This window comes from Macrobrachium rosenbergii, chromosome 3, assembly GCF_040412425.1.
Source record: "Macrobrachium rosenbergii isolate ZJJX-2024 chromosome 3, ASM4041242v1, whole genome shotgun sequence".
Taxonomy (NCBI): domain Eukaryota; kingdom Metazoa; phylum Arthropoda; class Malacostraca; order Decapoda; family Palaemonidae; genus Macrobrachium; species Macrobrachium rosenbergii.
In genome coordinates this window covers 80,625,452-80,650,385 of record NC_089743.1, presented here as the reverse complement: position 1 = coordinate 80,650,385, position 24,934 = coordinate 80,625,452, and the positions used below count along the sequence as shown (strand labels likewise).

The window sequence follows — 24,934 nt, the reverse complement described above, 5'->3', positions numbered from 1 at the left end:
CACAGTCTCACAGATCTAACTGTCTCATGTACAGTTAACACAAAAAGGAGGAAGGTGATTTAGACATACTAGAACCTTGGGAAAATTAGAGACACAAATATGACATATAAATGATTGACTGGTTTGTATGAAAAAACTTTTGTTATAAAAACACTTTCAGTGAATAAATTTTTGTGCAGTTGCAGTGATGTTTTATATTTCCTCTACAGTGCTCTTGGCAGCTCTGCAAGCATGGATGAATACTTGCACCAGTTGGACACCATTGTTGAAGGCATACATCAAAACAAGTTAAAGGTAATAAAGATTGTGCTGTATTATTATTATTATTATTATTATTATTATTATTATTATTATTATTATTATTATTATTATTATTATTATTATTATTATTATTATTATTATATTATTATTATTATTATTATTATTATTATTATTTTTTTATTTTTTTTTTGTCTTATCACAGTCATCCTATTCAACTGGGTGGCTTTTGTGGTGTGGGATTCCGGGTTGCATCCTTCCACCTTAGGAGTCCATCAGTTTTCTCCCTGTATGCTGTTTCTAGTAGCTCACTCTTCTGCCTGAGTCCTGGAGCTACTTCACTATCTAGTTTTTCTAGATTCCTTTTCAGGGATCATGGGATCGTGCCTAGTGTTCCTATGATTAAGGGTACAATTTCCATTGGCATATCCCATACCTTCTTATTTCTATTTTTAGGTCTTAATACTTATCAATTTTTTCTCTTTCTTTCTCATCTACTCTGGTATCCCATGGTATTGCGACATCAGTGTGTGATACTTTCTTCTTGATTTTGTCAATCAACGTCACGTCTGGTCTATTGGCACGTATCACCCTATCTGTTCTGATACCATAGTCCCAGAGGATCTTTGCCTGATCATTTTCTGTCACTCCCTCAGGTTGGTGTTCATACCACTTATTACTGCAGGCTAGCTGGTGTTTCTTGCACAGGCTCCAGAGGAGGGCTTTTGCTACTGAATCATGCCTCTTTTTGTACTGGTTCTGTGCAAATGCCAAACATTCGCTTGCTATGTGGTTTATGGTCTCGTCTTTCATCATGCACTTCCTGCATATGGGCAAGATGTTATTTCCATCTATTGTTCTTTGGACATATCGTTAAGATGGAATCTGCACTGGCATTTTGGATAAAGGATTGTGGTAAGAATATCCCCCTTGACTCCAACATCACTCGTGAAAAAGCGCGACAACTATACCAGCAGTATTGGTCTTCTACGGAAGGCGACAATGTACAGGCACAGGAAGGCAGCGACGGACTGGCACAGGCAGGTGATGACAAAGGGGAATTAGAATTCTTAGGCATTGATGAACCCATGCCAGATGAAGAAGAGGAGGAGGGAGAGCCACAAGCAGGACCATCATCAGCTCATCATGGTTTCCAGGTCAGCAAGGGGTGGTTCCACTGGTTCCAGAAGCAGTTCCACCTAAAGTCTGTTTCTCTGCATGGGAAAGTAACATCCGCAGATACGGAAGCTGCTGCGAAATATCTGGAGGCCTTCAAGAAACTCATAAAGGAGAAGGGCTACCATCCACAACAGGTGTTCAGTATGGACAAGGCTGGCCTGTTTTGGAAAAAGATGCCGTCCTGGACATAAACTCCTGAAGAAGGAGCCAAAGCCTCTGGATTTAAGGCCCAGAAGGATAGGGTTACTCTCCTAATGTGTGGGAATGCAGCTGGCTTCATGTTGAAACCAGGCTGTATTTACAAGGCTGCAAACCCCAGAGCCCTTAAGAATAAGAACAAGGCATTGCTGCCTGTGTTCTTGATGCATAACCCCAAGGCCTGCATCACCAGGGTCTTTACGGATCAATGGTTCCATCAAAGCTTCATCCCTCTAGTTAGGCAATGCCTGAGCAACTTGGGCATGGAGTTCAAGTTGTTGCTGATTATGGATAATGCTGGTGGCCACCCTCTCGATCTTTATTATCAAGGAGTCCAGCTTGAGTTCCTGCCTCCCAACACCACTTCTCTCCTCCAGCCTATGGACCAGGGCATGATCCGTGCCTCAAGGCACTTCTTATACCTGGGAATTCCTCAAAATTCAGAATGCAGTGGATGTTGAAAAATTCTACACTGAAGCACTATTGGTGTAAATTAAACAAAGCACTATCCACATCGCATCATCGTTGAAGGAAATAAAGAAGGAGACCCTGAATGTGTGCTGGAACAAGTTGTGTCTGGAGTGTGTTCACGATTATAAGGGCTTCTCTCCTGTAAAAATTCAACATTTGGCCATTAGTAAGCCAGTCCAGTTGGCGAGGATTCTAGGTGGAGAAGGCTTCAATGACATCACTGAGGATGAAGTTGGCACCCTCATTGATGCCCACACCGACCTCCCGATGGACCAAGATTTGGAAGAGCTGACGAAGCCTGCCAGCGAGGAAGAAGTAGACATGCCAGATTCAGGAGAGGAGGAGGAGGATGAGGCCCCAACTTTGGAATGTCTGTTCCAAATTAAGAGAATAATTAATGAGGTGCAGGAGATGTTTTCAACATGGGATCCTTATATGGAACGCTCCTTAAAGTTTTCAAATATCCTTGATTTGGCATTGGAGCCCTATAATCAAGCCCTCATCAGCATGAAGAAGCAGCGACAGCAGCTGCCTATCGCTATGTTTATTAAACGTACAAAAAAGGACCCTCCAAAGCCTCCCCAAACCCCTGAAGAAGTGCCTCTCCAATTGCCTGAAGTAGTGCCTTTCGAAGCGCCTGAAGAAGTGCCTCCCTAATTGCCTGAAGTAGTGCCTCCCCAAGCGCTTGAAGAAGTGCCTTCTGAAACCCCTGACAAAGCACCTCCTGAAGGTGAAGAGGCACCCTGAGAGGAGATATAACTCCTCTGCTTTGCTGTGCAGTCAAATCTTCAACACCATTCATCAGGCTGCACAGTAAATTTATCATCATCATCTTTAATCAACATTCCTCACTGGTGAGTACCCGCGTGATTTACATAATCTTAATAGGTACGTAGTATTAAATTTTTTTATGCGCATACATATTTGCTCTCTCTCTCTCTCTCTCTCTCTTGTGACTTACCAACGTTTCCCCTGTAAAAGAAAACAGGACGGCTTGAATAGTAACTGTATGAAAGAAAATGTGCATGCCTGAATACGTAGGGGAAACTGGATTATTTTCACACGCAGCTGTAAGCCATATAGTACATACATATATTTTTAAGTGTAAAATGTTTAAGATGACTTTGAAACGATATTAATAATATCATTCTTCTGAAGAAGGAAAGAGAAACCCACAAGATTTCTGTGTATAACTTGTTTACTTGTAAATACTTACATATTACTTGAATCCTGGTACTTTCAAGTCCTAATGTGACCCTTTTTCAAGAGATGGGAAGGTAGTCAGGCTGGTTCAAGGCCCAGCAATCTTCTGGAACTTTCTCTCTGTGTGCTGTCATTTATATGATGGCTGTCCTGGTTTCCATTCTTTGAGAGTTGTTAATCTCTCCTGTCAGTATGATATCCTGATCTGATGGTCAGTGGGATCACCCCTTGTAGTAAGTGAGTGGTCACCATCGGTCTGTTGGGCAGAGACCTAACTCCTCAGGTCAGAAGGGTCGATCTAGCTTCTTTTCACATTAAAGCTCGGCTTATGGGATCTTCTCTGAGGTAAACTTTCAGGCTTCTATCACTTTAATCTCTCTGATGAGTGGCCCTTCCACTACCTTTGTATAAGCCTACTGTTTTTAAAATCCATCCTATGGTCCTTTTCCCAACAATGCCTAGCTATAGCACTCTGTGTGTTGAGCTGTACTGTCTTTCTGTGTTCGTGGATTTGGTCCTTATTCTACCTGTTTCACCCAGTTATTATTTGTTCTACAATTGTTGCAATTAATTACATACTCCCCATATCATCTGCATTACTGTCTTCCTTCTGATTTATTTTTACATACTTATTTACGGTGTTGTCAAAGGTATACACAAATTTATATTTAATTTCTTTTCTATTTTTATGTAATTTGTTTTTATTTTAGGCATATAAGGGAGGGAAACTTATATTCTTGTTTTCTGTATTCCATGTACTCTGCATTTTCCCTGTAAAAATTCCCCCTAGCTTTGTTGAGTGCCCTTTTTCTGAACCATTCCAGGTATGTTAATGTATCAGAGCTTTTATCAATGTAATTTATTTCTTTATGTATCTTACAAGGGTCACACATTCTCATTGCCCTAAGAAATAAACCTGCTGGAACACCCATTTTTATACCATGACTATGAAAAGAGAAGAAATGAATATACGAGTTTGTGTGTGTGGGCTTTCTATATGTGCTGAATTCATATCCTATTTCTTTCCTTTCTATCAAGATGTCTAAAAAGGGCAGTTTGTTATTGTTACTTTTCTCTAGAGTGAATTGGATGCAGTTTCTATTTCACTTTCATCACCCTGCAGAATGGCAAAAATATCATCCACATATCTCCACCAACCTTTCAATTTTAAGTTAGGGACATTAATATTAGGAACTAGAGTGGTCTCAAAATATTCCATATATATATTAGCAAGTATTGGTGATAAAAGCTTTGATTCATTAGCATATCCGGAATGGTTCAGAAAAAGGGCACTCAACAAAGCTAGGAGGATTTTTTACTGGAAAATGCAGAGAGTACATGGAATACAGAAAACAAGAAAACATTTTCCCTCCCTTATATGCCTAAAATGAAACAAATTACATAAAAAATGAAAGAAATTAAATATAAATTTGTGTATACCTTTGACAACACCGTAAAAAACAAAGGATGTAAAAATAAATTGGGAGAAGACAGTAATGCAGATGATATAGGGGGAGTATACATAATTACTTGCAACAATTGTGGAGACAAATATGTGGGTGAAACAGGTAGGGTAATAAGAACTAGAATCCAAGAACACAGAAGGGCAGTACAGCTCAACTCAAAGGAGAGTGCTATAGCTAGGCATTGTTGGGAAAAGGACCATAGGATGGATTTTAAAAACAGTAGGCTTATATACAAGGTAGTGGAAGGGCCACTCATCAGAGAGATTAAAGTGATAGAAGGAAACAAAGGATTTACCTCAGAAGATCCCATAAGCCGAGCTTTAATATTAAAAGAAGCTAAGATCAACCCTTCTGACCTGGAGGTTAGGTCTCCTGCCCAACAGACTGATGGTGACCACTCACTTACCACAAGGGTTAATCCCACTGACCATCAGATCAGGATATCAGACTGACAGGAGGAGATTAACAACTCTCAAGAGAATGGAAACCAGGACAGCCATCATATAAATGACAGCACAGGGAGAAGAAGTTCCAGGAGATTGCTGGGCCTTGAACCAGCCTGACTACCTTCACATCTCTTGAAAAAGGGTCACAGTTAGGACCTGAAAGTACTCAAGATTCAAGTAATATGTAAATATTTACAAGTAAACAAGTTATACACAGGAATCTTGTGGGTTTCTCTTTCCATCTTCAAAAGAAAACTGAAAGAAGTTTTTGTTTGATACACTGAGTGTTACTTGGTCAGTGGGCATCCCCTGAGCTTCTGCTGCGGGAGGGAGTCCTCCTTCCTCCTTTTAAACGATAGGGCAAAAGAATGGATCTCATGTCGCACTAGCAGACAATTACTGTACCTTGGTTTGCTAGTAAGCACAGCAGACTTAGAGGCATTAGTTTTGACTCCTGTCTTGGTGGAAACATTTTGATCAGCTTAAGTGGATTATTCTCAACTCACTGTTGTCTCACAGGAGCAGACTCCTGTTTTTTCTCTTTGATAATGCTGAGGCATCACCTTAAGCTAGCCACAACTGCCCTTCTCTCCTGGTGTTAGCCACAGAAGTGCTGGTTACAGTACAGCAGTATGGGTACCTTGCCAAGCAAAGAGGAGGGCTTTGCTCTCACGTTATGTAGTGGCATTTGCAGATGCACAAGTGAACTGTTCGCCACACTGTTGAGCTTTCTGCCAATGAAGAATAGGCTGGTGGTTTGGTATGGAGTAGTTCTACTCCTTTAGATGGCGGGTTCCAGGCCAAGCTGGGGGTTTTCCACTATGCTCAATCTCATAATTTCCATGCTGAATGGTGTGACAGTTTTTTTTGTCCCCCCAACCTATTCCGTGGGAGTAATAATGGAACTTATAGTCAATTATTTTTGAGATGTTTTGGATCCTACATTTTCCACTATTTTAACTTGTTCTTCCTCTTTGGCTGATCAACATTGTTGATCACTAATGTTTTCAAATTGATCCTAGCTATTCCCTGTGGTTGATATTCAAGTGCCAATTGCTGACTCTAGTGAACGGTGGTCTCCCTCTGTGCAGATAGTATCTCCTGTCAGGTCATGTTGTATGGCTTGCACTCAGCTGTAATTCAGTCTTCAGTTGAAGACCTTGGATTTCCCCACTTGGTATCTTTTTTGATTGGTTGTATGGGACTTGCATTTCTTCCATCAAAAATGTTGTATCTCTTGAATGGGAGGTAAAAAGTCCTTTGCATCCTAACCCATGCCTAACTAGCCCTTGGGCAAAGCCTTGTTCAAGAGTTCTCTCTCAGGAAAGTCTGTTCGACCAGTGTAATCTTAGTGTAGAGATGTCAGGAGTCTCTCTCTCTCTCTCTCTCTCTCTCTCTCTCTCTCTCTCTCTCTCTCTCTCTCTCTCTCTCTCTCTCTCTCTCTCTCTCTCTCTCTCTCCATTGTGGATCAGCATCTAGGCCAAAGTATAAGCTGGGTTGTACTGGATACATGTACCTGCACTTCAAGCACCTAATCTTAGCATGGTGCCTAAAATATATCCCCCCTGTACTCCCCATTTTAACAAGGGAAGGGTGGAGACATAGGCAGAGTTACTTGCTGAGTTTGACCAGGAGTAGCTGCCTTCCACCTTGAATTCGCTTATGAGAGTTTTCATGTTTCTCCAGTTTAATTCCTTCATGAGTACTCTCTCATATACAGGGTACTCTGACCCATGACCTTACTGCTCTGGTCAACCTTTTCACCAGACCAGTAGGGAGTTACAGGAGTCTTGATATCCCCTACTTGCGTATACAATCAGGAGCATGGCATTTCCAGGTGGCATTCAACTCCAGTTAGCTGGCAGGGACTACCTCCCACTTAACCCTTAAACGCCGACTGGACGTATTGTAAGTCCGACTAAAATTGTATGTCGGGTGATGAGTGGACGTACCGTACGTCACCTACAAAAAATTTCAACCTTCGGTCAACTTTGACTCGACCGAAATGGTAAAAAAACGCAATTGTAAGCTAAAACTCTTACATTCTAGTAATATTCAATCATGTACCTTCATTTTGCAACAAATTGGAAGTCTCTAGCACAATATTTCGATTTATGGTGAATTTTTGAAAAAAACTTTTTCCTTACATCCGCGCGCGGTAACTCGGCCGAACATCTCAGAAATTCTTACGTCACTTTGTCGTAATGTTTGCACCGTTTTATATTAGTCGTTACATAAAGTTTTATATATTAAAATGTGCACAATTTCATGTAGAATGCAACAAAAAATAACTCATGGTTGTAGCTTCTATCAGTTTTGAAATATTTTCATATAAATCACGATGTGCCAAAATTTTAACCTTCGGTCAAATTTGACTCGACCAAAATGGTTGAAAAATGCAATTGTAAGCTAAAACTGTTACATTCTAGTAATATTCAATCATTTACCTTCATTTTGCAGCAAATTGGAAGTCTCTAGCACAATATTTCGATTTATGGTGAATTTTTGAAAAAAAAAAACTTTTTCCTTACGTCCACGCGCTGTAACTCGGCCGAACATCTCGGAAATTCTTTCGTCACTTTGTCGTAATGTTTGCACCGTTTTATATTAGTCATTACATAAAGTTTTATATATGAAAATGTGTGCAATTTCATGTAGAATACAACAAAACATAACTCATGGTTGTAGCTTCTATCAGTTTTGAAATATTTTCATATAAATCACGATGTGCCAAAATTTCAACCTTCAGTCAACTTTGACTCGACCGAAATGGTCGAAAAATGCAATTATAAGCTAAAAATCTTACATTCTAGTAATATTCAATCATATTCCTTCATTTTGTAACAAATTTGAAGTCTCTAGCACAATATTTCGATTTATGGTGAATTTTTGAAAAAAACTTTTTCCTTATGTCCGCTCGGTAACTCAGCTGAACATCTCCGAAATTCTTTTGTCACTTTGTCGTAATGTTTGCACCGTTTTATATTAGTCGTTACATAAAGTTTTATATATGAAAATGTGTGCAATTTCATGTAGAATACAACAAAAAATAACCCATGGTTGTAGCTTATATCAGTTTTGAAATATTTTCATATAAATCACGATAAATAGAAAAAATTCGACCTTCGGTCAATTTTAACTTGACCGAAATGGTCGAAAACTGCAATTGTAAGCTAAAACACTTACAGTCTAGTAATCTTCAATCAATTACCTGCATTTTGCAAAAAACAAAAAGTCTCTAGCACAATATTTTGATTTATATGGTGAATTTTTGAACAAAACTTTTTTACGTCCGTGCGTTACGAATTCATGCATTATTTTGTGATAATATTTTCTCAGTGTTGCTTTGATCATTTTACAATTTGTTATATGCCAAAATCATCACAATTTAGTGTACAATACAAAGAAAAAAAACAATTTATTAGCTTTAACCTTTTTGCTCACAGTGCGATTTGTATACAATTATATATGAAATTTTTTTTGCGCTGTCATATATTTCAATATTTATATATGATAATGGTATTTTTTTTAATTTCTGATGGTTGTATACTAAACTTCAGGCAATGAAAAAAAGGAGCCAAAAATGAACTCTTAATCTTAGAAACTAAGCGTGCTGTGATTTTTTGAAAAAAACTTTTTTTCCGCTTCGGCGCTAACTCCCGAACGCCGCCGGCATACAGCAGACACTTTCGTAAATAGAGGCTCGGCATTTAAGGGTTATAGGCAAGTCTCCTATTATTATTCTTCAGAAGATGAACCCTATTCTTATGGAACAAGCCCATGGGGCCCATTGACTTGAAATTCAGGCTTCCAAAGAATATGGTGCACATAGGAAGTAAGAGGAGGTACAGAGAAATACAGAAAGAAGAGATCTCATTTATTAAAAAGAAAAAATAAATTAATAAACAGATAAAAATGCATTAAAATGTGAGGGGAATAGCATTAGAGTAGTAATGCATTGCATCTTCACTTGAACTTTTGAAGTTCCAATTGCACGACATCCTCGGGGAGACTGTTCCACAGTCCAACTGTGTGAAGAATAAAGGATCTCTGGAACTGAGAACTTTGACAGTGAGGCTTGTATCCCCATAGAAACATATAAATTTTTGAAGCAACTTGTTTTTCCTTGTGTATATAAACCAGACCTTTTACATGGATGAACCCACTTCAGCTGCCCCAGTTGATCCCTCTGAGTGAAGGGAGAGTGGTTAGTGTTAGTATGCGATTGAGGAGTATTATCCCCATTCACCCTGCTTAATCAACAGTTAACTACCTTGTTACCACGTTCAGCAGCTGTTCCAGCTTGTACTGATGGATACTCATAATATGAAAGGCCCTGGTTTGTTACTTTAGCAATTTTTCATAATAAAGACTATATTTTATCATACAAAATAAAATTTTGCTTTCTTTGGACCATTTTATGTGCATTTGTAATTGGATGGCATGGTACAGTTTAGGATGGCAAGCTGGCAAGAAAATAATGATTATTTTTGTCTTTAATATAGAAATATTACAATTAATATAGAAATATTACAATTCTGGATATAGAAATATTAGTATTCTAGATATAATGTACTTTATTCCTTTCCAGGTTGAGAGGAGGAGAACAGAAGAGAAATCCCATCATAAAAAATTAATGGATGAACTGAGCCACCTTCAGGAACTTAATCGCCACTATGCAAAAATTGTTTATCAGTTAAGCCAAGAAATCAATAAGAATGAAATTTTACATCAAAAACTAGCAGCTCGTGGGAACTGATTGATTTACTGACGTTTACCTTTATTGAATAAGGTAATTCTGATGTATTAAATATATTGAAGTTTTCGGACCAAACTTTATCAATATTAGGAAAGACACTCAGAAAAATGAGCCATGAGTTTGTTATAGAATATATTTGTTTTCACATAGGTAATTATTCATACAAGTAATTATTCATACAAGTATTTATAGTAATCCTAAATAGTACACTTAAAAAATGCCCATATTGCACTTCATTACCAGGGCAATAATGCCCATATTGCACTTCATTACCAGGGCAATAATGTTGATGTGGGAGGTGAGGTTAAAGGTGCCAGTACTCTTGTGCACATTGGTGGTTCTGAGGTGGTGGAAATGACCAGCATGTCATTTTTCACCTAATACTGACACTTAAATTTAGTGTTTGCAATTTCATTATGATGGGACTTGCTTGATGTCGAGGAAATTTCTACTAGTTGCTAACAAGGGGTTCATCATGGAACTAGCAGCACATATATTTTGTTGTTGGTAATTAGCAAGATTTTCATCTTAGAATAAATGGCACAGCATCTAATAATGCCAACAAGATGTAACTGGTCACAGGAGATACATCAACTGCATCTAGGTTGGCAACCATCCCTCTTTTGTTTGAGTCCCCAATGCCATCTACCATTTGACAGGGATGTGCTAGAAACATGTTACCCATTATTGATTGACAGAAATTATCGCACATACCCACTGTCATCCAGGCCAATCGATGGTGTTTTGTGACACCGTTTTTTGTAGGTTTCATAGTCAGGCACAATTTCTATGGTGGCTGAAACGGTGGACAGTCTGTGTGTAGTTATGTTGACTGCACTCACAAGTCAGTTGCCTTGTCCACACCCACTTCCTCAGTGTCTGGCCATACTTGCCCAAGGGGGTTGCACACAAAAGTTTGAGTCAGATGACAAGGCATGAGTCAGTTCTCCCAATTTTTGCTAAAACCAGTATGTTCAACCATTTTGAGTAAGTTGATAGCAGTGCCCCCATCTCGGAGAGGGCTTGTGAGACCATGTAACTTCAGGCAAGGGTGTATGCTTTGTGCTTCTACCATGTACAAAACCACCTTGTCCTTGAAAAAAACCTGCATGCAGATTCTTTACTTGACAACCAAAAAAATTGATGTGCTTCATGCTTGTGGCACAACTCACTAAGATGCCCTGGTTGAACAATGATTTGACTAGATCTTTAAGAATTCATGTGGAGAACTTACTGTCCTCAATAAAAAGCAAAGCTCTCTCATCTGTCCAACAGGGCAGGACACCCTGGATAATGTGATCCACCATGTGGTCAAGTGTGCATTAGTTATACAAAATACATCCTATTTGCTCAGTGAGCAAACATCCTGATTAATTCAGTTTTACCCAAACTTAGGAGGAACAGGCTCACCTTTGGTCATTACATAGCAAAATGTAATGCCTGGTTTTTTCTTCTTCCAATTTTACTTGCTAATGTCGAATCATGTCCATTTCTCTTTTTGACATTTTGTTTCTTGAAATTATTCCGTCACCTGAAAGAATCAGTTACAGTGGTCACAGCAATTTCCAATGACATCCCCTGTAGTCACTTCCACAAGCCTCTACCCCCTTCTCATGTTCACAGTGTAGTAATATGGCATGGTCTTCCTCACCCAGCCCTTGATGAATTCCTTACAAAATGGGTTGGACTGTCAGGACCTGCTCAAAGTTTACTGTGAAACCCACATAGATCATAAACATGATGGGCACCACCACAGCTCTCCTGGTGATCTGCATGTCATGGTGGAACTGTTTAAGCAATGGGAACCAGACAAACGTTGTTGCTCGTTAAAAGTTAACAGTATTCATCCCCAATGTTGGATTCTAAAATTCTGAAAATCCAGAACCTTCCTTTGGAGGTTCATATTTCTGCTAAGTCTGTTTGGCATTGACCACAATAGCACGAAGGTCCGTTTTAAAGCTGGAGAAGTGTTGGATTCACTTCTTCCAGGCATCTGGCATGCTTTACCATATATGGCTGCAACAAAATCAACAGCTTGTTCTGCGAGTGAGTTGTGTCCATTGCCCAAAATTAGTTCTGCTATGAGGGTACATTCTTCAGGCAGTAAGATGTTGGCTGTAGTGGTTATAGACAAGTCAAGAAGTGCCTGGCTGGTTTCAGTTGACATGGGCAGGGGTGACCACTTTGTGTTGAAAGCCACATACTGGTATTGTTGATTTCAGAAGTGATATGACAGCTGTGTGAGTGCTTAGGCACAGAACTGGCCAAAGGAAACACTTACAACCAAGAATGGATGAGAGCTGGCCTCTCCCTCTTATTTATTTCAGAAAATGCACCAACCACCCACTTTACTTCATCCATCTAATTTTGTAGATGGTGCATGTCTAGTTCCTCCACTAGTTTGAAAATGTCCTGGCTGGCTGCCTCTTTGCTGAGATACAGAGCTCATTACCAAATGTCAATTCTTCATTTACTGCTACTAACACAACAATCATCCTGAGGACATCTGCAAAACTTAAAATGTGTGACCTAAAGTCCTTGGGATGGTACTTGGACTGGAACCTTGCGTGTCTGTTCTAGATTCCATGTCTGTTTTCATGTTTGACGGTGCAGCACCCATGTGACTCACAGTGATGGCTGAAAAGGCCAAGGCACACATTTTTGCAGATGATACCAGTGCTGAAAGAGTCGATATTCTGCAAACATTCATTTCTCAGAATAAGATTGCTTATGAGGTCTCCCTTTGCCTCTTCACCCTATACATAAGGTGTCATAATTTTTGGTGAGAGCTTCTTCATAGTTTTAATAGTTATGTAGTCAACATTACCAATCTTCTACACAGAATCATCCCTCTCCCACTTAGTTTCAAAATTCATAACTATTTTATTATCTGTAAATCTGTTGTCAGAAACTTTATTTCCTCCCAAATCTTCAATATGTCTGCTTTTAACGCTCCACTCATTATTGGCTGACTCAGTGCTCAGAAGATTCTTCTGAGCACTCTTCTCTTCTTGACCACATCTACATAATAAGAATTCAATGCAGAAATGCTGAATACCTCTCCTATCCTACCACTAACTTTAGTGAACTCTCAGTACTTTCCAGTCATTAACATACATAGCACTGCAGATCCAATTTGCTTACTGTAATTTCCACTTTTCTCTCTATCAAGACCAGCACATTTCTTGAGCCCATACACTAGACACTGTTTTTTCCACCACCTGCATTGGACGAATAGCTAACACTTATTGTGGGATATATACAATCATATTAAGTTGGCCTTAACCATTTAAAAGTCTCCACATACTTTCCAAACAATCACAAGCACGGTTTGTGAAGCACTAGCTGTGGGGAACAAAAAACAGGCACATCAAGTCGCCACCAGTGCTCACCACTTATTATTGTGTCAGTAAAGTAATTTTTTGTTATTGTTAATTATTTAATAAAGTGTATATTTTGTTACCATTTTATCCTTTCCATGGTCCTGTTTAATGATTTAATTTACTGTTATATTTTTCATTTAAGCGACAATATTGAATATTTTTCATTTAAGCGACAATATTGAATAATGAAAAAAGTGCTGAAAACAGACTCTTGGTTGTGTTCTTTCTTGTTTTAGACTTCAGTTACCTGTTGTTTGAATATCTACTATATATGGCATATTAATAACTAGTTATTTAGGAATTGCATCCATTTAGCAGATTAAATGTTACTTTGATTATATGCAGTTCTCTAAAAGTATGAGAGAGAGAGAGAGAGAGAGAGAGAGAGAGAGAGAGAGAGAGAGAGAGAGAGAGAGAGAGAGAGAGAGAGAGAGAGAGAGAGAGAGAGAGAGAGAATTCAAATAAATATTATGGTGTAAGATTTGTTTAGTCCTGTTTGGATTATGGTGTAAGATTTGTTTAGTCCTGTTTGGAGAAGTACTGGAATCTGAATATCACAGAAAAATTCACCTATACATAGCAACTCCTCTTTTTTACTTTTTGAATAACATTTTTGGAAATCTGAAGTCAATATGTAAAAGAAAATGTCAGTGGATTGCAGGCCAAAACACTATCTGAATAGACAACCCAGATCAGTAGTTCATGTCATAAAAGTCTTTCTGTAATTTTTTCAATACATGTGCAAAGTGGTCAGATAATTTCAACTGCCTACATTTACCAAAGAAATTCTATTAGTTTTACAAATGTCTTTGTTTTAAAAGCATTCAGCACCTGGCACAGGAAACTGTTCATTTCCCATTACCAAAACAACAGCAATCAGTAGGTCTGAAATTTTAAGTTGTTATTTGATTTGCTGCCAATGAAGAATTTGTTGGTTGGTCATTTCCTGCACTGGTGGTGACAGTACTCCCAGCAGTTGATGTCACATTGTTATCAACTAAAGCTCTCAGTCTCTCAGTCTGAAAATGAAATCAATTTATATGCATTAGGCCTATACAGTATAAACATGTTTAAAAACTAACTTTGTCTCACAGAGGTTTTTAACTTTATGTCTCACAGAGGAAATCTTTATTTTTTACAAAGGCCTTAATTCATTGTTAACCAAGTGCTTGAACACCTGGTAACAGGAACAAACAGCAGATAAACGTCAGGTGTTGCTCTGCTTAAATTAGCTTATTCCTGGCCTCTCTTTGAAACTGAAAAATATTTATTGGATGGGATGGAACAACACTCCAAGTAAAAGTAATAGGTCTGTACCTATGCAGTGTGAGATTTGTTTTGTAAAATCTGGAAATGTCCATAAAAATTATACCCCCTCCTAATTTTACTAGAATAAAAAGTCCAAAAGAATTACACACCCTCTTATTTTACTAGAATAAACATCCAAGAGCTCTTCATCCTGTTGCCATTGATTAAGCTGGTCTTATGCCAGGGTAGCCATAATTCTTTTCATTTGCTATTTTCACTGATGTGGAAGTACCCTTGAAATTTTATATTTGGTACCATAACTTGAATTTGGATCTACTATCTCCACATTAATTATTTCCTATACATAATCATCACTGTCACATGTAAATTATATATTTGCAGGTCTTTTATACCTTGCAAGGTGTAAAAGTACTTTAGTTGGCCACTAAAAGGGGACTTCCTCATCATCTTTAATAAAGTCCATCAGAGTTTAACTGAGGAACATATCATCAAATTATCATCTCCCTGAGATGACAATCTAAGGCTACACATCTGAGGTGGGGAAGATTTATCAGAGGTGGGGCAGTATACATTTGCTAAGGGACAATGGTTCTATACCTTGAGGCTAGGTATTTGCCTCAGAAGGTGTACTAGATGGTTTGTATAATTTCTTACTGGGTCTAGTTGGTTTCATATTTCTTGCTAAGTCTCCAGTATTGTTAAATTGTTCCTACACGATATATAAACCTTTTGGTCTTTATATAGGAATTACCTTCAGTGAAACTGGAATGGGCCATTAAACTTTTAACGAGGTGGTTAGGTAGTTAACTACCCAACGACCGGATGAGAGTCCCACTCGCCCGGTCGGCAAAGCGCCATTTTACTTTTGGCCAACATTGTGAGTAGATGTGCCCCGCTGCCCTCTGCCCTGCTTGCTGTTGCTTTTAAAGTGTTCTTCTGGGGACATTGCCTTCCCCGGTGGGATTGTTTCCTTTTGTTCCCTTTTGTTGCTTACCTTTTTTGTCCTTGTGTGCTTGCTTAACATGGAGCAAACCCACAAGTTATCTAAACCATCGGAGCGCAACCCGGTTACCATGCGCAAGTGCCCTGGTACTGCTGATAAGGCTTGCAGTCTTTATCACTCCCCTGTTGATGTAGATCCTCATTTCTTTTGCACATCGTGCAGGGGATTTGAGTGCAACCCTGATTCTGTCTGTGCAGAGAGTGCTGTGACTGGCCTCCAAAGCAATGGAAGAAGTATTCGTTGAGGAGGAAGTATCAGAAGAAGCTCCCCAAGTCGTCATCTGAGGGTAATTCACCCTCGACGACATTCTTGGCGAGTAATCCTTTGGATGCTTTCATCCCCCCAGTGAGACTTTCATGCCTTGCTACCTCTCCATCGGGAGGGATTTCCCCTTCGTTGTCTCTTGCCTCATCAGGAGGAGATCATCGTTGGGGAACTGGAGACCAGAGCAACCTCCCTGCGATGGCCTCCATTCGTTCCAGGGGAGACGAGTCTCCCTCGACGCAAATGGAGGTGGCCCCCCTCTGACCTGACTTTTGTTTCAGGCGTGGAAGTGGAAGAGCTCCGGGTGGCAGTCTCTCGGTCTCCAAGGAGTTCCTTCGATGAGAGGCATCCTCAGTCACTCCGAGCAACACACATCCATGCTCCCTCTCTGGTGACTCATTCCACTCCAGCAGTCACCATGCAGACTGTCACAATGACAACTAGCTACCTGATACCTCTTCTAGTATCAATGCACCCCATGTTGATGACCCCGCCAGAGTACACAAGATGCTTGCCCCTGCCATGGCCTCCGTGGTGCCTGTTCCTGCTTCCCGGGTGTCTGTTCCTGAGTCTTCCTCCAACCTTGGGGAGCAGATCCTCCACACCCTCTTGAAGAAGGCGATGAAGAAGAAGTCTAAGAAGAGATCGAGGGGAGTGTCATCTTCTTCGTCTGATTCCACCTCCTCCCCTCCCTCTTCCAAAGCCCGCAAGGAGAGGAAGAAGGAGGTCACTTCTCCCTCCCGGAAGGAGCCCCGTGCTGGGTCTTTTGAAGGGCCATCTCTCTCCCCAACAGAGATGCAGGCTCTCCCTGGTCTTCGCACTCAGGGGCCCCGTCACGAGTTTCGTCAAGACTTGCTGATTCGGGAGCCGAGGATGCACCGACCTCTAAGGAGATCCAAGCACCCGGGACTTCTGCTCGGAGCCCTGGCTCTAAGCGTATTGCTGCACCTGCCTCTGCTCAAGTCTCCTTGGACTTTCAAGCAGAGAGGTCTTCCGCGGAACCTTCACGTACTGTGGAAGCTTCAAGTATGTGGACATCCAAGGTGGGAAGAGTTTCTCAAAGAGCTCAGGTTTCTGGGAAATCTCGGGTCTCTTCGACCAGTCCATGTTCCAGTGCAGCACGCAAGATTAGACAGGGTCCAAGCAAGCAAGTGCTTCCCCTCCCCCTTCTGCTACTCGCTTGAGTATGTATCAAGGGTTCCACAAGCATGTTGTTGACCCGATGGTCTGCTCACCGGGAGTCGCATCGAGGAGGTCCCCCTTACAGTCGTCTTCTCACCAGGGAGCCTCGGCCCCAAAGAAGACTGGAGTATGTCAAGAGGACAGGATAGCCTCTTGCCCAAGAGCGTGCAATCGCTCTCCCTGGCCTGCCTCCCGTTCGCGTTCACTCGCATCCAAAGAGTCTTCATGTGCATCCATGCGAACCTCTGCCCTCTCCTCGGAACAACCCTCCTTCACGTTCGCGCAACAGGAGAGGCTCTCCTAGACCCGTGAAGCCATCTCCACTGTGGGTTGGTGATCACTTTCGGCCTGCCTCCCCTGTCGGTACTGTGGGTTCTGGTAGAACAGGTAAGGGTACTCGCTTCCCCTCTCCTGTCCCCTCGACTTCCTGGGGGTTTACCGGGAACCGTGAGTCCAACAGAAGGGCCCATGATTCGGACTCGCTGTCTGTGCATAGCCCTACCATGAGGACTTACGAAGCGGGCAAGGTTCTCGGACCTGCCCATTCATATGCCCAAATGGTTGAGTGGAGAGCCGGGGGTTCTGGTGAGGATCTCCCACCTGCAGGGAGAGTATCGAGGGAGGACTGCGGATCGGAAGGACCCCGAGGGTCCTCTTTCCCAAGATGCAGATCCTCTCAAGATACAGAGGACCTTTTTGGAGATAGTTGCATTGATTTGTCAACACAATGATCTTGGGGAAGGGACCACGGCAACATCCGTCGATCATCCCTCTGGCCTAGAAGTCTACTGGGACCCCAAGAGGGAACTCAGAGCTTCTGTAGGCTTGCCTTGGTCCTCACTTGCCGAGGGTGTATTAGCTCAGGTTAACTCTCTTGTCTCTCGGGGGGGAGAGTTCGCTTCGATCGAAGCTACTTCCCCTCCTCTTCCTCGCCAGAAGAAATATTATGTGCCCTCAACAGAGCCACTGCCGACGAAACAGGCTGACCCGGACTTGGTTCTCTTAGCTCCAGGTCTAATGCTGCAGCAGCTTGGGGTGGAAGACATAGTCTTCATGCAACAAGAAACAGTGACCCTGGAAACCATTGCAATGGCAGCCTTCCAGGCAATCTCCTGGTTGTACCTGTGGTCCCTCATGATGTCCAAGATTGCAGCCTCAGGGGGGTCTGTTAACCCCGCTGAGGACTCAACCTTTGTGAGACTGTGCTAGTCTGGGGGTAGGGCCATCTCCTACCTGGCCCACCAGACGGCAAACCTGTGGGGCCAACTTAGTGTTGAAGAGGAGGGGATGCTGTCCTCTCTCAGATCACCAAGCACGTCGGCCCGGACTCTGCTTTGGCTCTTTGCAATGGACTGGTGCTGGGTTCTACCGCTCTCCTCGAGAAGAGGTAGACGCTGCGGTAGACAAACATCACGTCGAGGATAACAGCCTATTTGTCCACCAGGTAGTGACAAAGGCCTCCGGGTCTTCACGTCACTCGACCTGACCTCCAGGTTTGGCTAGCAGTTCCTCAGGACCTAAGAAGTTCCAGACTTTGAAGGGCGCTCAAGGAACAACCCAGCCTCCTTCTACCCCTACTAAGAAAGGTGCACAGTTGCACCCCTTTCCCCAACCCTTTCAGTCCAATAGAGGGAAGGGAACCAAGGGAAAGAAGAAGGGAGGAAAATGCTAGGGTCGGTGTTCCCCTCCACAAGCTGCCGCTGGTGAGAAGGTTGCCTGTCAAGCCATTGGCCAACATGGCAGCGACGTGGAGCCAAGACCTGGGTGGTAGATGTCCCTCGGGAGGGCTGTCTACTTTCTACTTCCCTTTGAGTCTCGACCACCCCTCACCCACTCTCCAGTCCTGTTCCAGTCCTACATACTCAGCTCGCCAAAAGATCATGCTCTCCAGGAGCAGATTGCAGCGATGCTGAGAGAATGTGCTATAGAAGTTGTGACAGATCGGTCCCCAAGCTTTTACAGTCGAATCTTTCTTGTCAAGAAAGAATTGGGGGGTTGGAGGCCAGTTATCAATCTCTCTCCCTTGAACCGATTCGTTCACCAGACTCGGTTCAAGATGGAAACGGCCCGTCCAGTGCTCGCTTCCATCAGGGATAACAACTTCATGCTTATGGTAGACCCGAAGGATGCGTATTTTCAAATACCCATTCATCACTCCTCTAGCAAGTATTGTCGGTATTCCAATTCAGGGTACTTTGTTTCGGGCTCTCAACCGCTTCCCAGGTGTTCACCCGAGTGAACAGATATCTTGACGATTGGCTAGTCTTGGAGAAATCTTGTCTGCAGTTGCTCCAAGATAGGGATCGCCTTCTCAAGTTTTGCCCCGATCTGGGGAGCATAGCAAATCTTGAGAAATCCGATCTCGTACCCAAGCAGAGGATGAAGTACCTGGGCATGCTGATAGATGCAGCAGCAGCAAGGGTCTACCCCTTGGACTCTCGTATCAGCAAATGTTCCTGTCCCAGCAGGAACAACCAGCATAGCGGTGGCAGGTCGTTCTTGGTCACCTGTCGTCCTTGGAGAAGCTGGTCCCTCATGGACGGCTTCACCTTTGTTCTCTTCAGTGGAGAATGAAGGAGTTATGGTCTCTGGCATGGGATCTCCCATCCTTTCCCATCCCCCTCTCATGGGAGGTGAGACAGAACTTAGCCTGGTGGCTGGACAACAGGAACCTTGTAATAGGAGTGTCTCTACACACCCCTCCTCCTGAAATGCTTCTGTTCTCAAATGCTTCGACTGAGGGATGGGGCACACACCTGGAGGAGTTGCTGATCTCAGGTGTGTGGAACCGAGGACAAGCACCTTCACATCAATATCCTGGAACTAAGACAGCCTTCCTGGCTCTCCAAGAGTTTTGGAATTGAGTGATGGGACACTCAGTGGTGCTGATGAGTGACAACACTGCAGCAGTGGCATATGTCAACAAACAAGGAAGCCTAGTGTCTCTTTTGTTACACCAGTTGACAATGCAGATGCATGAGAGGGCGGTAGCCCACTCAGTAGAACTGTCAGCCAGATACATTCCAGGCAAGAAGAATGTAGTGGACATCATGGAAGGGCCTTTCATTCTTTACAGGACCCCAACGATCGATCTGTTAGCCACCAGGCACAACAGGAACTCCAGGTATTTTGCTCCACCGTTCTTGACCCATGGGCAAAAGCAGAGGACGCTTTCCAACACCCATGGGACAACCTGAATGCTTATGCCTTCCCACCGTTCTGTCTACTCCATTCTATGATCAACAGGGTAATGATCACCTAGAACCTCTGAATGACCCTGGTGGCTCCCAAATGGCCACACGCAAATGGTATCCGGACCTGCTAGCTTTTCTCGTCGAGGCACCGAGAGAAATTCCCCCCGGCACAGCCTCCTGCGTCAGCCACACATAGAACGGTTCCACCAGTCCATGGAGTTGCTCGCACTTCACGGCTGGAGACTATTCAGCATCTCTTGTGAGCGAGAGGCTTTTCTTGCCAAGCAGCAACAGAGATATCTGGATATCTGCGACAGTCCTCTACTGCAATCTACCAAGGTAAATGGGCCATCTTCTGTGGTTGGTGTCGTGGATGGGGTATCTCTCTGGTTGGAGCTACTGATAAGCAGGTAGTGGATTTCCTCGTCTTCATTTGCCAAGAAAAGCTCCTCTCCATCTCAGCAGCTAAGGGCTATAGAGCCGCCCTGGGCCTGGTCCTCCGCCTGAAGGGCGTGGATATCTCCTCTCTGGAGATCAGCTCTTCATTGGAGGGGTGGATAGAGCTCTCGGCTAGCACGCTGTTGGCCTAGCGTTCAACTCTCCAACCGGCCAATGAAGAATTAGAGGAATTTATCTCTGGTAATAGAAATTCATTTCTCATCATAATGTGGTTCGGATTCCACAATAAGCTGTAGGTCCCGTTGCTAGGTAACCAGTTGGTCCTTGGCCACGTAAAATAAATCTAATCCTTCGGGCCAACCCTAGGAGAGCTGTTAATCAGCTCAGTGGTCTGGTTAAACTAAGATACACTTAACTCTCTGGAGATATCTTTGCTGATGAAGAACTTTGAAAAGTCCTGCTCTCCCAGGGAACTCAGGGCCCCCGCATGGGATGTGACTCTCGTGCTTAGGAGCCTGACTCGTGCACCGTATGAGCCCTTACGAGAGTCATCAGACAGGGATCTGACCCTCAAGACTGTCTTCCTGCTAGCCTTGGTATCGGTGAAGAGAGTGGGTGAACTACGTGGACTTTCCTACAATGCTAAACACTCGAGGGGATGGGGATCGGTTACGCTCTATTTTGTCACGGATTTCGTAGCGAAGACCCAGAATCCATCGGTCCCTGATGCTAGATTCGAGTCCTTTACAATCCCCTCCCTAGAGGACTTTGTTGATAACAATCCAGACGAGGTGTTACTGTGTCCTGTTAGTGCTGTGGCACTATTTGAAGAAGACTCAACATCTCCAGCCTGAGTGTTAACGACTCTTCATTAGCACCGGCTTGACCAAAAAAGAAGTGTCCAGTAACACTATATATTTCTGGCTTCATGAGACAATCAAATGGGCGTACTCCACGTCAGGCGAGGAGGACTCCAGTATGTTCTGCATGAGTGCTCATGAAGTTAAGGGCATTGGTCCGTTCCCCCATGTTCAGGAAGAATCTGTCGGTTCCTCAGGTTCTGAAGGCAGGGGTGTGGTCACATCAGATCACTTTCACCTCCTTGTGTCTTTGGGATATTGCCCACAAGTCCCTGGACAAGTTTTCTCTGGGTCCCATGGTGGCTGCTCAACAAGTTGTGTAGCTTACCTAGTTCCTCTAAGAGGACAGGTAGCATCTCGCCTGAGTGTACAGTTGTAAACGAGTGTGTTGAGTGACTGGTCCTCTCCCCCTCCCTCATTCCCTTCAACATACCCTCCCCTGTGGGCAGAGGGTAGGTTACTGAGCTGTCACAAGCTGGAACGGGCGTCGATGCAGTGAGTTATATAACTGAGTATCCTTTCTACAATCTCTCAGATATATAGAAGCAAATCCTTCCTTCTCTCTAGCAAGGGAAGAGAGGGACCGACAATGTGAACCCATTGCTTATACATGGCCGTATATTGTCTAAGACAAGAGTCGACCTAACCTTTCATCTCTAATGATGTTACTTTCAACACATCTATTCGAGGGAGCGCCCAAAAGTCTGACAACTGAACATACAGTTCCTATACTTTGTTCATTTTGTCAGAGGCACGGTCCTCTTCCTCGATCTCTCGACCAGGAAGGAGACCTGAGCACGGCGAACTACCAGTCAGTTCAGAGATTTACCCAGCTTCCTCCCTCCAATAAGTAAGTCTTCCTGTATAAAGACTGAAAGGTTTGTATATCGTGTAGGAACAAATGACAAATTTTGAAAGTAATTTGTATTTTTCCTAACTACACAAACCTGAGGTCTTTATAGTTTAATGCCTGCCTCATGCCACCCCTCAAGCTGACACAGTTTACATGGGCTGAAAGTGAAATGATGCTCTACCAACCGGCTGGGCGGGCAGGACTCCCACCCAGTCGTTAGGTAGTTAACTAACTTACCACCTCGTTAAAAGTTTAATGGCCGGTTCCAGCTTTGCTGAAGGTAATTCCTACATACAGACCTCAGGTTTGTATAGTTAGGAAAAATACAAATTACTTTTAAAATTTGTCATTTTTAAGGCTTTATCATAATTCTTATCTTTATCCTAAGTCTTTTTGCATACCCTACGTTTATATGCTCTACAGCTGACTTCTGAAGAGTATCTTTTATTTAAAATTGGGGACTCATCTTGTTATTTGGTTTGTGATCCACACTACAATTCATGCACTTTGCAACAAATGCATGAGTTCAATGCTCTGGAGCAGAACAATCTTCAGAGAGCTTTTCATTTTTGCATACCCAAGAATATCCAGATTTGAAGTAGTTATGGCATCACAGAGGTATCTGTTTCAAGAGGCAGACATATTCTTCCATTTCAGTAGATACATAGGATAGTACATTTAAATCTTAAATGTGAGGATGATCATCTCTGTAGTTCTAGGAGCCTTATATATCTTCCATACTTGTTTAGAACATGTGTCCAATATTTCCTCAATAAAATCATACAGGACCCTGTTAAAGATTACCTTTCTCCTATACTTAAAACTCAAATGAAGTTTGATATTCACTAGGCTGATCTGATTGGTTTTAAATTCTCTACAGGTAATAAGGAAATAGCTCAGTTTTGCAGCATTTGGGGAACTCATGCTGACCCAGATATATACATAAAAGTTAACAGATACCAAATGGGGTAGAAGCAGCCCGCTTTTTAGGATTGACTTTCGATCACAGGGTGACACTGGTTCTGCATCTGAAAGCTCTAAAACTCTGATGCTTAGATGCTTTCAGTCTTTTAAAAGTACTGGCCCTTACTTCTTGGGGACAGACTACAAAATACTTTTGAAATTATATAAAGCATTATTTTATTAAAACTGAGCTATGGATGAAGTATATTCATCAACCATCCCAAGTTGACCTAAGACTTTATTGCTGTTTGATTGGCTATAGGTGCTTTTAGATCTTTACCATCACTCTATATTGGTGTAGGCTGCAGATTCTTCCAAACTCTTTAGCTTTCTACAGTCAAAAGTGAAAATATTTTAAGGTACTGTGAGTCATACCTTAGATCTTTTATCTTATAGGTTTAGGGTATAACAAATATAGGCAGTCCCCGGTTTACAGCAGGGGTTCCATTCCCGATGGGGTGCTGTAACCCGAAAAATGCCATAAACTGGAATATCATGATGATAATAATGGGAATAAATGGTGGCGTAAAACAGCTTACGGTGCTGTAAAATTAGGTTAACGGCGCCGTGAGCCAAGCACCGTAAAGTCGGAACGCTGTAAACCGAGACCACCGTAATCTGGGGACTGTCTATACAGGTGTTAAATTACCTTGTACTGCCTGTCTATACAGGTGTTAAATTACCTTGTACTGCCAGAAATAAGGTGCTTCCATTCAAGGTATCAATGACCCCTCATAAAAGTTGGTGGAGCTTTCATTTTGTAAATACTGTACTTCACAGGCATCAAGAAGAATATGACAGAGCTGGAAATTCATGAAATTTTTATGGAATGTAATGAGGAACAGTGTTGGTCAACTTTCAACTTTACAGATGACTCCAAATTCAGTTCTGCAATTGTTTTGGGGTATACAGTATTGAATTTTATTGAATGGGTGCACTTCTTATTATAACATCAGTTTTTCCAGCAATACTCTGCTACTGAGAGAAGCAGTGTCTGTTTTTAACTCTACTAATGAACTAGTTTTAAATATCTTCCAGTGCTTCACCTACTAAATGGCAGAGGAATACAGGTATAAATAAATTTCTGCTAGGCACCAGCAGACATGGGTGTGCATGGTAATGAGAAGGCTGAAAAATTAGCAAAAGGTTCAACAGTATATTTACTTTTATGGCAATGTCACTAGGGATATAAGGCAAAAACTTTGAAAGATGGAGATTACAGGGGCTACCTCCATCACAGGGGTACTGTATAGCAATATTTGAAGAAAATGGGAGACAACCTTGTGCTTCTTATTAAAAGGTCACACCTGCCATAAGCATGAATTTTTAATGACAAGTGAAAATCATTTGTGTCCTTACTGCTTGGTTCCTTCAACAGTGAGAGACGTTTAAGTAAATTCCCCAATCTCAAGGACCCTAGACAAAGACCTCTCTCCAAAGCCAGAAGTGAAAATGGCAGATACATCCTTGCTAACTAAAGTTGTGGTAAAGTTGTATATGATGTTAATGCCATTTTTTTATGTTTCAGAAACTAATCTGCAAAAGATCTAGTATATGTTTGTATGGTACTAATTTTTTTTAGAA

At 42.1% G+C, this 24,934-nt stretch overlaps 2 protein-coding genes across 6 annotated transcripts in view; one reads left to right on the top strand and one right to left on the bottom strand.

Moving 5' to 3' along the window:
- Positions 1 to 13,442, top strand: part of LOC136826182 (coiled-coil domain-containing protein 93-like) — a 131,527-nt gene extending 118,085 nt beyond the window's left edge. For all 3 annotated transcript variants that reach the window (XM_067083249.1, XM_067083257.1, XM_067083240.1), the window contains 2 exons: positions 210 to 294; positions 9,813 to 13,442. In XM_067083249.1, the coding sequence (XP_066939350.1) occupies positions 210 to 294; positions 9,813 to 9,980 (253 nt within the window). In that variant the 3' untranslated portion in view covers positions 9,981 to 13,442. The remainder of the gene's footprint in view (positions 1 to 209; positions 295 to 9,812) is intronic.
- Positions 10,096 to 24,934, bottom strand: part of LOC136826121 (adhesion G protein-coupled receptor E3-like) — an 86,904-nt gene continuing 72,065 nt past the window's right edge. For 2 of the 3 annotated variants that reach the window (XM_067083123.1, XM_067083111.1), the window contains exon 19: positions 10,096 to 14,382. In XM_067083123.1, coding sequence (XP_066939224.1) covers positions 14,257 to 14,382 — 126 coding nt within the window. In that variant the 3' untranslated portion in view covers positions 10,096 to 14,256. The remainder of the gene's footprint in view (positions 14,383 to 24,934) is intronic. The other variant, XR_010849517.1, reaches the window with a different exon arrangement.